The sequence below is a fragment of the Bison bison genome, unplaced genomic scaffold, assembly GCF_000754665.1.
Source record: "Bison bison bison isolate TAMUID 2011002044 unplaced genomic scaffold, Bison_UMD1.0 scf7180017864144, whole genome shotgun sequence".
Lineage (NCBI taxonomy): Eukaryota > Metazoa > Chordata > Mammalia > Artiodactyla > Bovidae > Bison > Bison bison.
The window spans coordinates 116567-129673 of NW_011494716.1; the positions used below are offsets into that span (position 1 = coordinate 116567).

The 13107-nt window shown below is 43.1% G+C and overlaps 1 protein-coding gene across 1 annotated transcript in view; it reads left to right on the plus strand.

Moving 5' to 3' along the window:
- LOC104988957 (ATP-binding cassette sub-family A member 3-like) overlaps positions 1-13107 on the plus strand; it is a 98246-nt gene that overhangs the window by 57710 nt on the left and 27429 nt on the right. The window contains exons 17-21 of the mRNA XM_010840463.1: positions 7300-7462; positions 9788-10091; positions 11525-11798; positions 11963-12167; positions 12695-12914. Of these exons, the coding sequence (XP_010838765.1) occupies positions 7300-7462; positions 9788-10091; positions 11525-11798; positions 11963-12167; positions 12695-12914 (1166 nt within the window). The remainder of the gene's footprint in view (positions 1-7299; positions 7463-9787; positions 10092-11524; positions 11799-11962; positions 12168-12694; positions 12915-13107) is intronic.

The window sequence follows — 13107 nt, forward strand, 5'->3', positions numbered from 1 at the left end:
ATTGAGATGCACGTAAGTAATTCATCAAAGTCTCAGGGGAAGTAATATCTTTACTCTGCTCCTGGAAAATATCAAGGCTTTGAAACACTTTAATTTTATTCACAGACATCCTACCATTACCGACTTATACATTATACTATCATTATACATTTTAATTCTCTTTTTTAACTCCACAAAACATTATTGTTTTATCAAAGACAGTGGTCGTTTAAATTCATATACATGTTCAGCTTTTTCTGTGTTTTTTTTCCCTTGTGTTTCTTAGACTTTCCTTCTGCCTGAAGTACATTCTGTCCCATGTCCTTTACTATTTTTATGCTGGTGCCAAACGCTCTCAGTTATTTTGGTCTGGAAATGATTTTGTTTCTCATTTTTGAAGGATATTCTCCTTATCCATTCTTTGGCATTCATTCATACCATAGCCACATATTTTAGATGTGTTTCTTATAAATGGAATATAGCTGGAGTTTAAAAAACATTAATTTGTATATCTTTATCATTTAAGCAGTTCTTTGTTGTTGTTGTTCAGTTGCTAATTCATGTCCAGCTCTTTGCGACCCCGTGTTCTGCAGCACGCCAGCCTCCTCTGTCCTCCACTATCTCTTGGAGGAGTTTGCTTAGATTCATGTCCATTGAGTCCGTGATGCTATCTGACCATCTCATTCTCTGCTGCTGCCCTCTTCTTTTGCCTTCAATCTTTCCCATCAGCAGGGTCTTTTCTAGTGGGTAATAAACTTCTAATCTATTTAGTTTTAAATCTATCATATTACTCAGTGTCTTCTATTTATCCCATCAATTCCATATTCTCTTATTTCCTTTCTAGTCTTTGGAATTGATTTAGTGGTTTTTTTTTTTTTTTTTTTGCTTTATATTTTCTCCTCCGTTAGTTTAGAATTTGTACATTATCTTGCTCTTCTCTTCTTGGTTACCCTAAGATTTCAGTGTGCATTTTTAGCTTATTAAAGTATACAATAAACTAGCACATTTACTTGCATTCCAGACAATGCAATGTGTAGCACTCTTAAATTCCATTTGTTCCACTTTTGCTATGTGGTATTTATTCAACTATTTCAATTCTGTGTATATTTGGAAGTCTGTAGCACATTATTGTGCTTTTGTGCAATCAGCATTCCTTTAAATTTAGCACATATTTACCCTTGGCATTGTTCTTACACTCTTAAGCATCATTCACCCTTAAGCTTCCATCTCGGGCTGTTTTCTTTCTGCCCAAACAATATCTATTTCCTTTAGTGCAGATTTTCTGATCTGATGAAGTCTCAGAGTTTTTGTTTGCCTGAAAATATATTTTTGGCCTCCATTTCTTAGAGAATTTTCCCTTGATACAGAATTTTACATTGTCAGGGGTTGTTTTTAATACTTCTACAATGTAATTCTAATTTCTTCTTCTTAAAACAGATTTGTTGGGGTATAATTTACATACTGTAGCATTAACCAGTAATTCACACCATATAGTTTGATAGCTTTTAGTAAATTTATGGTGGGACCATAAGCCAACATTAGAACATTTTCATCACTCTGGAAAGATCTTCCATGTTCATTTGCAAATATTCCAAATATTCCTTGTTCCCATTTCTAGTCCAAGGAAACCACTAGTCTACTTTCTGTCTTTATATATTTACCTATTATGGACATTTCATAAGAATGGAATCATTTGGATTCATATGTAGAAAATCATACAGTATGTATTTTATGTCTGGCTTCTTTCACATAGAATAATTTTTGGAGGCTCATTCATGTTGTAGCATGTATAATAAATACTTTGGTTTTTTTATTGCTGAATAGTTCTCCATTATATGAATAGACCATTTTTGCTTATTTCTTCCATTCTATTGTCTTCTGACTTCCATATGTCTACTGAGATGTCAGCTGCTAGTATTATTATTATTCTTTTAATGCAGTCTGTCCTTTATCTCTGGCTGCTTTTAATATAATTTTTTCTTTGCCTTAGGTTTTCAACATTTTTACGGTGCTGTGCATTTGTGTGGTTTTCTTTGTGTTCTGCTTAGGATTTTTACCGCTCTTCACATTGTGTTTTGCTGGTATTGGTCAGTTTTGGAAAATTCTCACCTAATCTCTCTTCTGATCCATCCTCTCCACTCTTACTGAGACAGCTACTTACACACAACTTTTCCCTTTCAGGTGTCTCATGTCTGTTATACTCCTTTTTGGGCTTGTATTGATTATCTGTTGCTGCTAGCAAATTACTCTGAAACTTAGCAGCCTTGAAACAACAAACATTTGTTACCTCACAGTTTCTGTGGGTCAGGAGCCCAGGAGCAAGTAGGTAGGAGATTCTGGCTCAGATCTATTTTGAGGTGGTTGGAAATGGCAACCCACTCCAATATACTTGCCTGGAAAATCCCATGGACAGAAGAACCTGGTGGGCTACAGTTCATGAGGTCTCAAAGAGTCAGACACAACTGAGCGTCTGAGCATGAGCATGTAGTCGAGTCTCCAGCCGGGGCTGCAGTCTATAAGGGCTCACTTGGGGAAGGATCCACTTTCACGTTCACTCCTGCTGTTGCTGGCTGGCCTCAGCTGCTCATGATGTGGGCCTCCCCTTCAGCGTGCTGGAATGACCTTGTGATATGGCAGTTGGTATCCCCCACAGCGAGTGATCGGAGAAAGATGACCAGATGGAAACCATGTTCACTTTGTCACCTAATCTTGGAAGTGTCATTTTATCACGTTTGCTATATTCTGTTTACTAGAAGTTGGTCACTAGGTCCAGCTCAAAGTAAAGGGGAGAATGTTAGCACAAGTAACGAAGGGAAAAATAAACAAGTAGAACTACCTCAAAATAAAGCTTCTGCACAGCAAAAGAAATGATCAACAAAATGCAAAGGCAACCTACTGAATGGGAGAAAGTATTTGCAGACACATATATGATAAGGGGTTAGTATCTAAAATATATAAAGAATTCATACAATTCAATAGCAAAAAAAATCCAATTTTTAAATAGGCAGAGGGCCTGAATAGACTTTTTTCCAAAGGAAATATTCAGACAGCCAACAGGTACATGAAAAGGTGTTCAGCATCACTAATCATTAGGGAAATGCAAATCAGAACCACAGTGAGCTATCACTTCACACCCACTGGAATGGCAGAGAGACAGGAGATGACAAGTGTTGGCAAGGATATGGAGAAAAGAGAACCCTTGTATTCTGTTGGTGAGAATGTAAATTGATATACAACCACTATAAAAAGCAATATTGAAATTTCCTCAGAAAAATTAAAAATAGAACTATCATATGATCTGGTTCCACTTTATGGTTATATATCTAAAGGAAGTGGACTGACTACCTCAAACATGTACTGCCATGTTTATTTTAGCATTATTTACATGGCCAAGTTGTGGAAACAACCTAAGTGTCCATCAGCATATGAATGGATAAAGAAGACGTGATTGATACACACACACACACACACACACACACTGTCTGGCCATAAAAATTTTTTTAAAGAGAGGAATCATGCCATTTGCAACAACATGGATGGGCCTTGAGGGCATTATGCTCAATGAAACGTCAGGCACAGAAATACAAGCACTATGTGATCTCACTTATATGTGGAATATAAAAAAAACTCACAGAAACAACAGATTTGTGGTTGCCAGAGGTTGGAGGCAGGCTTTCCTGATAGTTCAGTTGGTAAAGAATCTGCCTGCGATGCAGGAGACCCCAGTTTGATTCCTGGGTTGGGAAGATCTGCTGGAGAAGGGATAGACTACCCACTCCAGTATTCTTGGGCTTCCCTGGTGGCTCCACTGGTAAAGAATCCACCTGCAATGTGGGAGACCTGTGTTCGATCCCTGGGTTGGGAAGGTTACCTGGAGAAGAGAAAGGCTACCCACTCCAGTATTCTGGCCTGGAGAATTCCATGGACTATATAGTCTATGGGGTCTCAAAGAGTGAATACAACTGAGCAACTTTCACTTCCACTTTCTTCAGAGGTTGGAGGCAGGAGTGTGGTAATTGGGTGAAGGTGATCAAAAGTTGTAACCTGCCAATCACATGGTTTTGGTTCCCCTGGCAACCAGACCCCATCTTGTGGTGCTTTCCCAAGTCCACATGACAAAGGACACTCTTACGGCTCTCTTCACTTAGAAATTTGCAAGAGTTTTAGGAGCTCTGTTCTGGAACCAGGACAAAGAACAAATCTATATTTCTTATAAATAACAATAATCACAGAGGGAAATAATAAAAACTATTTCCTCATGATTTGGTTACATTTTACTATAATCAGTGATCTTGAGGTTATTTTTATGTCTACTTACACTGTGTGATGTGCCAGGGTCCAGCCCCGGCTGATCCAGGGTATTCGAAGCAGGGACAGCGTCGGCGAGGATCAGGATACAATAGCTTCAATTAGATATTAATTAGAGATGTAAAGAGTAATAGAATGAGAATAGCTCAGTAGGAAAATTCAGTGGAGAAAAGAGGCTGAGTAGCTTGGTTTATGCGGGAGACCAATAAAACTTCAAGACAAGAAGCTTGCACCACTTACGTAGGCCACAGGCGTCCTTCCGTTCTCCCGAAGGAGAGGAGACACTGAGGCCTCCCCGGTCGGATCTTAGAAGCCCAGGCAAAATTAGTAAGCTTGGTGGGTTCCACGCTCCAGATGGAGACTCAGCCAGAGTGAGAGAGAGAGTGACATGGGGAGACCAGTATTTCGAGAAACTGATCCCAATTCTTTATTTTCCATGGTCTACTTTTATACACTGAGATGTTATGCAAAAGTCACACGGGGTCAGCAGTCCTGACTTTTATCAAAGTCAGGTGTTTCATACAAACGTATACAGAGGTCTTAGAGGTGTTACCTCATCTTCTGGCCAGGGGGCCTGCTGACAATTTATGACCCTCTCCTTGTCACAGCGGTCAGTCAACCAGAACACTTATTTCTCCAGGGGTGATTATTCTTAAAACAGATGCCACCCAAATAAAGTTGCATTCCTATATAGGGTGAGGGTGTAGTGGGTTTTAATTAAGGAAAGAATTTACTTAGCCTAAGGTCTAACGTGATTTATACCAAAGGTTAATACTTATTTCTTCTATATATTCATTAATGTGTGTAAGGGCAGGGGATGTGGAGACTTAGCAACAAACATTGGCTCAACAAATGAAAAACCCTTCACCAATACAATTTCTAATCAGCCCACTATACTTATACTAATAGTTTTCTAACTTTTCTAAGGAACCTGTTTTTAGAAGGTTTAAAGTATCTCGTGCCTCTCGCTGTTGGGAAGCTGTGAGCAATCACATGCGGCCGGACAAGCCTGTCAGGCAGGCCAGAGAACCTTCAGAGGAGTTTGTAGGTTAAAACACTCTTGTCACGCCCAGGAGTTTTTATTAACTGGAGCTCTAAGTTAACTCCTTCTCCGAAAGAGGTGGTGGGGGACAGCCCCCCGTAAAGTCAGAGGTGTAGGTGAGAGCACAAAGTAGTAAAGTAGGCAGGCTCTGGTTATGGGGGTAGATGCTCGAGGATTTCCAGGGGGACTCCTGAGGCTCGATCCTGCCTTTGCGTATGTCGAGCCTCCTTCCTCATGACCTTTGCCACGGGCCAAGTGCCTCACTCTGGCCCCCAACAGTGATGGAAGCATTATGTTGACAATTTGAAATCAATACTGGTGAGAGTGTTTACAACATGAAAATTGGTAAACACTATAAATTGGAGTTTATTTCTTTGTTGACTGTCTAGATTTAGAAAGTAATGACTGAGAAAATGTTAATAGTGTGAAGTAAGCTTCAAAGTATGTCCTATCTGAAGCAATTTCATTAATAGAATTTGAGGAAATACTCTTTGAGTTTTTTAAATGTGTTATTTAGTCCAATAAAAATGTTACTCACCTCGTGGATGAATGAATGAAGTTTTGATATAACATCTTTGTTGTTTCAGTTTTGTCTTAATCATTAATGTTAATTAAAACATCAACCAGTGTTCTTGTCCAAACTACACTTAGAGAACCACACACCACTGCCTCCTTTCCGCTGCCACATAAGGGCACTATCCTGTGAGTGGACCGGACCCTCCAGCCCCAGTCCAGCCTTCAGGCAACTGTAGCCTGGCCGAGAGCTGGACTGCATCTGCAGGAGAGACCTTGAGGGAGAACTACTCAGCTGAGCCACCCCCAGATTCCCAACCCACTGGAACTGTGTGAGATTGTAAATGCTTACTGTTGTTTCAAGATGCTAAGTTTTGGGATAATCTGTGTCACAGCAATAAATAACAGTTAATTTACTGTCCTTTGCAGAACTGTACTGGAGGGAAAATGAACCAGTTTATTGAATTATATTCTTGTGACAAATTCCCATCAATGGAATAACTAGCTCAAAGACTATGAGTAAAAGTATGTTTTTTGACCTCATACTTTGCTGAATTTTACCCTGAGCAGGGGTTCAGCAAACTTTTTTCTAAAGGGTCAGAGAGTATATACTTTAGGCTGTGTAGGCTTGGTCGCATAATCAAGGGTATTGTGTTGTTGTTATTCAGTTACTGAGTCGTGTGTGACTCTTTGCAACCCCATGGACTGCAGCACGCCAGGCTTCCCTGTCCTTCATATCTCCTGGAGTTTGCTCAAACTCATGTCCATTGAGTTGGTGATGCTATCCAGCCATTTCATCCTCTGCTGCCCCCTTCTCCTTTTGCCTTCAGTCTTTCCCACCATCAGGGTCTTTTCTAATGAGTCAGCTCTTTGCGTCAGGTGGCCAAAGTATTACAGCTTTGGTAAATACTTTAGGCTGTGTAGGAATGGTCACGTAACAAGGGTATTATGTAAGCACTTAATTAACCATGTAACAGCAATTTACAAATGTGAAATCCTTTCTGAGCTTGTCCCATACCAAAACAAACCTTGGGCTGGATTTGGGCCACTGGCCATAGTTTACAAACCCCAGACCTGGAGTGTCAGAAACTCCACATTGTATAATTTATAGTTTTGCTCATAAAATACATATTAAGTGATATTATATTTTTGTTTTAATTTGTGTGTGGTATCTTTTAAGGAAAATAATGAAATCTATTCAAGCTAGTGTTGCCTCAGTTATTTGGAGAAGCCATTGGTCCGTTAATTCAGTTGTTAGTTCCTTTTTAAGCCCTTTCTAGCCAGTATACACTTGCCAACAGTATGTAATCTCAGTGTGGCTTTTTTTCTCTTCATTGTTTGCGTCCTAACTTATTTTTTTCATATCTTACATGACTTTCATCCTTTAAATCTGAACAAAATGGAATGTGTTGTGATTTTGAGAATTCTCATTTCTTTGTGTTTTTGGTTTGGTTTAGGGTTAATAAGCTGATGGATTCCGATATAGACCTGCAGATCATCAAGCTTCCCTCCTTCCATTCTCATCCACTGGTGAGCAGAGTTCCTGTCAACAGGATTAGACGTCTTCATTCAAGGATTTTCTCAATACCATCCGGCCTACCCATCCATCCTAACACCGGGGTGAGCAGATACATCAATGCAAGAAGCAGGTTTCTGTTTCATTCCTGGAATCATGATATTATTCTGTCAAGACATGAATGTCAACCTTTAATAGGGGCTTAAGAAAAACTGCAGATTTTAGACATAAAAGATTGGCTCTGCTGGATTTCAGGAATACCGTGCTCTTTGCTCCAGTTGAAAATCAGAATGCTGGTGTTTTCTGACCAGGATCAACCCAATGAAAGGAAGTATCAGAAAAGCTCATAGAAAGGGTGTGGCCATTTCTTTCACCAGAAAAAAGCAAAAGTAAAGCACTAAATCGAGCTTGTCTGGTGGCTCCTTGGTGAAGAGCCCTTCTGCCAGCACGGGAGAACAGGTTCAATCCCTGACCCGGGAAGATCCCCACATGCTGCGGAGAGACTAAGTCTGAGCGCCCCAACTGCTGAGCCTGCACTCTAGAGCTTGGAGGCCACAACTACTGAAGCTCAAGTGCCCTAGAGCCCATGCTTGGCAACAAGAGAGGCCACCGCAGTGGGAAACCCATGTGCCACACCTGGAGAAGGGCCCCAGCTCTCCTCAACTGGAGAAAGGCCCACACAGCAGCAAAGACCCAGTACAGCCAAAAACAAATAGATAAGCATTAAAAAAAAAAAAAAGAAATTATGAGACTAAGCTTTTAAAAGAAGCATTAAATCTGCTGTCCAAAAAGCATATTTAACCTTTCTTTTTAGTCTTTCACTATGAAACAAATCATGCATGGTACCACCTGAAATTAAAAATTTTTAAGATTTTTTTTGATGTGGACCATTTTTTAAATTCTTTACTGAATTTGCTTCTGTTTTCTATTTTGGTTTTTTGGACACAAGGCATGTGGGATCTTAGCTCCCTCACCAGGGTTTGAACCCGCACTCCTTGCATTGGAAGGTGAAGTTTTAATCACTGGACCACCAGGGAAATCCTTAATTTAAAAAAAAAATTCTTATGAAATACATGGGCAACCTGTATTTCATACAGGTTTTAATGCTTAAAAAAGAATGTTGATATATGTTTTATATAGTTGTCTTGATTTAGCTATCTATAAGGTATACTACAAAATAATGAAATTGGTTTTCGTGGATTGCATGCATGCATGCATGCTCAATCACTTAGTCGTGTCTGACTCTTTTGTGACCTCGTGGACTGGAGCCCACCAGGCTTCTCTGTCCGTGGAATTTCCCAGGCAAGAATACTGAAGTGGGTTGCCATTTCCTCCTCCAGGGGATCTTCCTGACCCAGAGATCAAACCTGTGTCTCCTGCGTCTCCTGCATTAGCAGGCAGGTTCTTTTCCACTGAGCCACCAGGGAGCCCTTTCATGGGTTAGTGAAGAGGACTCACTGTTTCATAGTCTTAAATCACCTGTTCAAGGGGAAGCTGCCATCCATGGAGCCCCCAGTTGGAAGGGGTCTTGGGGGTTATCTAGACCAGTGCCTGTCCTACACAGGAGGCTCTTCTCCAACCCCAGGAAGGATCTATCCAGACTCTACTGGGCCAAGCTTTGCTTTTGAAAACAACTCCAGAACCTTCCCAGGAAGTATTTCTCAGAGCGCCACCTCCAGCAGGGTGAGAGCAATGCCTTTTGGTGAATGGTTGAGAGGAAGGAGCCTCAAATCCAAATGTGGGAGACATAGTGGGTGCTTGGGAAAGGCTTTCTGGGGTGTTTTGGTATTTAGGAAACCTGAGGCTTGAAGGCTCCAGTCTGCCCAGCTAGCGCAGCGCCAGTGAAAGAGAAGCTGATGTGAGCCTGTGGCTCTGGGCCCAAGGCTGGATCTTGGGATCTCAGTGCACATGACTGCACACTTTGATATTCAGTGTCGAAGCCCAGGGACCTCTCTATGCATGGCCTGCATCCTTCCACAGGTGCATCTGTGGGCGTATTACTAGAAGTGGAATCTCTTCTCTTTGACTGGGTGGATGTCAAATTAAATTTATTCATTCAGCTCATTTGTTTTCTAAAAAAGTAATATCCAATTAAAATGCCAGCAAGCAATGGCATTTCCCTCTGCCTGTATCCTCATCAACATAAAATTTTTGCCAATCTGACAGGTGAAAAACAATGTATCATGTTTACATTTGGTGTCTGCTTAGATTTCTCTTTCAAACTCTTTCCAATCTGTGCCTTCTTTTTCTGCCATTAAATGTTAATCTAATAATTAAGTCAAAGAATTTTAATTTGAAGCAATTTTTGACACAATCAAAATGTTAGACATAATATGAGAGAATACAGTTGAACATGAGCCACTTCACTGCCTGCCAGCTCCTACCTGTGACCATGTTAATGGTATGTCCTTCTTTTTTTTAAATTGTAGTTCAGCCTTCTCTGCCAACAGTTCTGTGCTATGTTCTTGAAAAGGGCTACCTATTCTTGGCGCAACTGGATCATGATGCTGTCAATACAGATCCTGGTGCCTCTGGTCATTCTTAGCATCAGCCTCTCATTCCTCAACTTCGATATAAGCATGGACAACAGCCCATTGGAGCTGACCCTAAAATCGTATGGTCAAACTATTGTTCCATTCTACATTTCTCCGAACTCCAGGCTGGGTCCGCGGTTTCTAGACCATCTGACAGATGTGCTTATGGCTGAGGACCAGAAACCTCTGGAGCTGCAAAGTAAGTACCAGGCCCAGGAAAATGGGGCAGGAAGCAGGCCCATTGCTCCCTGCAGTGAAGCCATGTGCTTCCAGGCTACATGATGCTCTCTGAAGTCAGAGTGTGTGGCTAGAAGCCTCAGAAAAAATCTTTCAAAAGTAACAGGAAAGGGAAAGTTCCTAGAAATGGGACCAAGTTGTGTCTTTCTAGGGACTAAAGCATGTCCAAAAACGAAACAAATGTTCCGTTACGTTTGAACGTGTTGAGAAGAGATTTACACTTCTGCCAAGGGAGTTTGTGGGTGATTTGGTGATAGATGGGATAAAAACTAAGCAGATGAGAAAAGGAGAATAGTATTTCCTTCAGAGGGGCACAGGTGTACAGAAGAAAGAAACATGTCATGGTGTGCTACTTGGTTCAGCTGTGAATAATTTCTACTTTTTCATAATGAATGTCAAACTGACTACTGGTTAAACTGAATTTATGATATAACTCTGGGGCAGGTGGGGAGGGGTGGGGAAGGCCCTAGGAGGTGGGGATAGTCCTCTAAGAGAGCCAAGTACTTGCTTCCGAGATAGACTGTCAGTGGAGAAATGGACTATTTAGCGATCCTGAGAAGCACAGACTGAAAGAATTCAACATAGTTGCCCTGGTGAGCAGGAGCCAGGGACAGTGACGCGGAAGGCCATGGCACTGTCATCTCTCATTGTAAGTTTTGTATAATTATTTGATTTTTAAAATTATATTGATGTGTTATTTTAATTTAAAATGAAATTTTTAAGGATTTATTTCTAGTAAAGTACAAGAGATCAGCTGCAGAAATGGTTGGGATTGTAGTGCCTTGCCTCTCCCAACCTTGGTTTCCTCACACTGTCACCAGAGGGTCCCCAGGGGAGTGCCCATCAAAGGTGCTTTGCACTGCAACACTGGCACTCAGTAACCCTCAGCCACCAGTACAGTGATCATTCCAGCATAAAAATTCCAGGGTTCTTGGTCAGTCAGCCTGTGTGCTAGAAGCGTGGTGATGAACAGCTCTCAGAGAGCTCCTAGCCCAGAGGTCTTGTGGATAAGCAGTAATCCAGAGGCACAGTCGGTGATGCTCACATAGACATAGCTCAGCCTCAGAGGGTCAGCGGGCGTGCCTGAGTTCAGAGCCTCTGGTGTGAATGGGGGCTGCACAGCAGGGAAGCCTGAAAGATGCCTGGACAAGACTTCACTGCTGTTCCAGTCAATGAAAAGAAAACTTTCTTGAGGCCTCAGGCCTGAGAGGTTCAGGCAGGAGGCAGCCCTGCAGGCCAAGTGGATGACTGGAAGTCGGGGCATGGCCATGACAGGAGGACCCCACTGGGGATGTGTGTGGGGCTTGGTGAGGAGAGAGATGTTCAGGAGGAGCCGCGGTCCTCCCTGCCTCGCGGGGCCTGGCGCGACCCGCTCAGTGGTCTATTTTCTTCCAGGCCCAGTGGAAGCATTCCTCCTGAAAAAGTTAGAGGAGGAGCCCGAGGTCTTTGACCAGAACTACCTGGTGGCCATTTCTTTTGACGACATGGAGAACCACACCGTCGTGACAGCGCTGTTCAACAACCAGGCGTACCATTCCACGGCCCAGGCGCTGGCGTTGGTGGATAACGTCCTGTTCAAGTTGCTCTCTGGGCCCAGGGCGTCCATAACGGTTCTGAACCACCCTCAGCCTGAGTCGAGCATGGAGACCGCAGAGGACATCCTGTATGAGTATGTGCGGCTTTCCTTTCTCCTCGCTGAGCTTCTCCCTTTACCGCCAGCTTCCTTCCGTTTTGTCTCTTTGTTTTAATTACAAATTGTTATTTTGGAATATGGTTGCTTTGACTGGTTTTACTTAAATGACTGCCTCTCTTTTTATATCCTGCCTTTGACAGGGGCCCTAAAGGACATTATCTTGTCATCAACTTGCTTTTTGGAATGGCTTTCCTTTCGAGTTCCTTTTCCATCTTGACAGTCAAGGAGAGAGGCCTCAAGGCCAAGCAGGTCCAGTTCATCAGCGGCGTCCACGTGGCTACGTTCTGGCTCTCGTCTCTGCTTTGGGACCTCCTGTCCTTCCTTGTCCCCAGCCTGCTGCTGCTGGTGAGCTGCATTGTGAGGGGCCCCTCCCCCCAACCCTCTGTGTCCAGGGGACTGGCCTTGGGGCCCCTGCAAAGAACCGGGACCCAACCAGAAGTCTAGGCTGGCAGCTCTGCCCCTGATGGGCCACGTGGCTGTTAACGCAGCTTCCTCACTGACCCTCAGTAAGAGGTGATTCCCGTCCCAGCGTCATTAGGAGCAGGGGGCCTGCTCTGGGGTCTCTAGGTGGTGACTTCCCCAGAGCTGCTGCCTCAGGATGGTAAGACAGTGCCCTGGGGACAGGTGTAGCCCACCAGGGCACGAGCGGTGCAGCCTGGAGCATGTCCTCCCTGGTTCTGCCTCTGTGCTCCTCATCTCACTGCACTGGTGTCCTCTGCGTGGCCAGAGGAGTGAGGGAAGGGCGGTGCTGCTGCAGTCCTGCCAACACCTTGTTTACCTTATTAAGAATAACTTGAGATTATCGTATCCTTTCTCTCGTGCTTAGGGCTGACTCTTAGTGACTTTTCCAAATTCTGCCCCACTTTCCCCAGGTGGTATTTCTATACTACGATGAGGAGGCTTTTACACACAAGGAGAATGTCCGAGCTGTCTTCTTGATGCTGATGCTCTATGCCTGGGCCATCATCCCCTTCATCTACCTGACCAGCTTCTGCTTTGAGAATGCGGGGAACGCCTGTGTCAAACTCATCATCATGCTGACCTTTCTGAGCATTGGCCCCTTTGTTCTTGTCTCGGTCACAAGTGAAAAAGGTGAGGCCTATCAGGTCTACACATCACACAGCTTTAACCCTCCCTTTGGCAGCCACACAAGTCGTGCCTGTGAGAGCACGTGTCTGCAGGGGCCTGCGTGAGGCTCTTCTCAGCAGTGGTCGTTGGAAGAGCCCCAAACCATCAGCGTTGCAGACATGCACCTCCCTGGGGGCGTACACTCAGCACGGGCTGC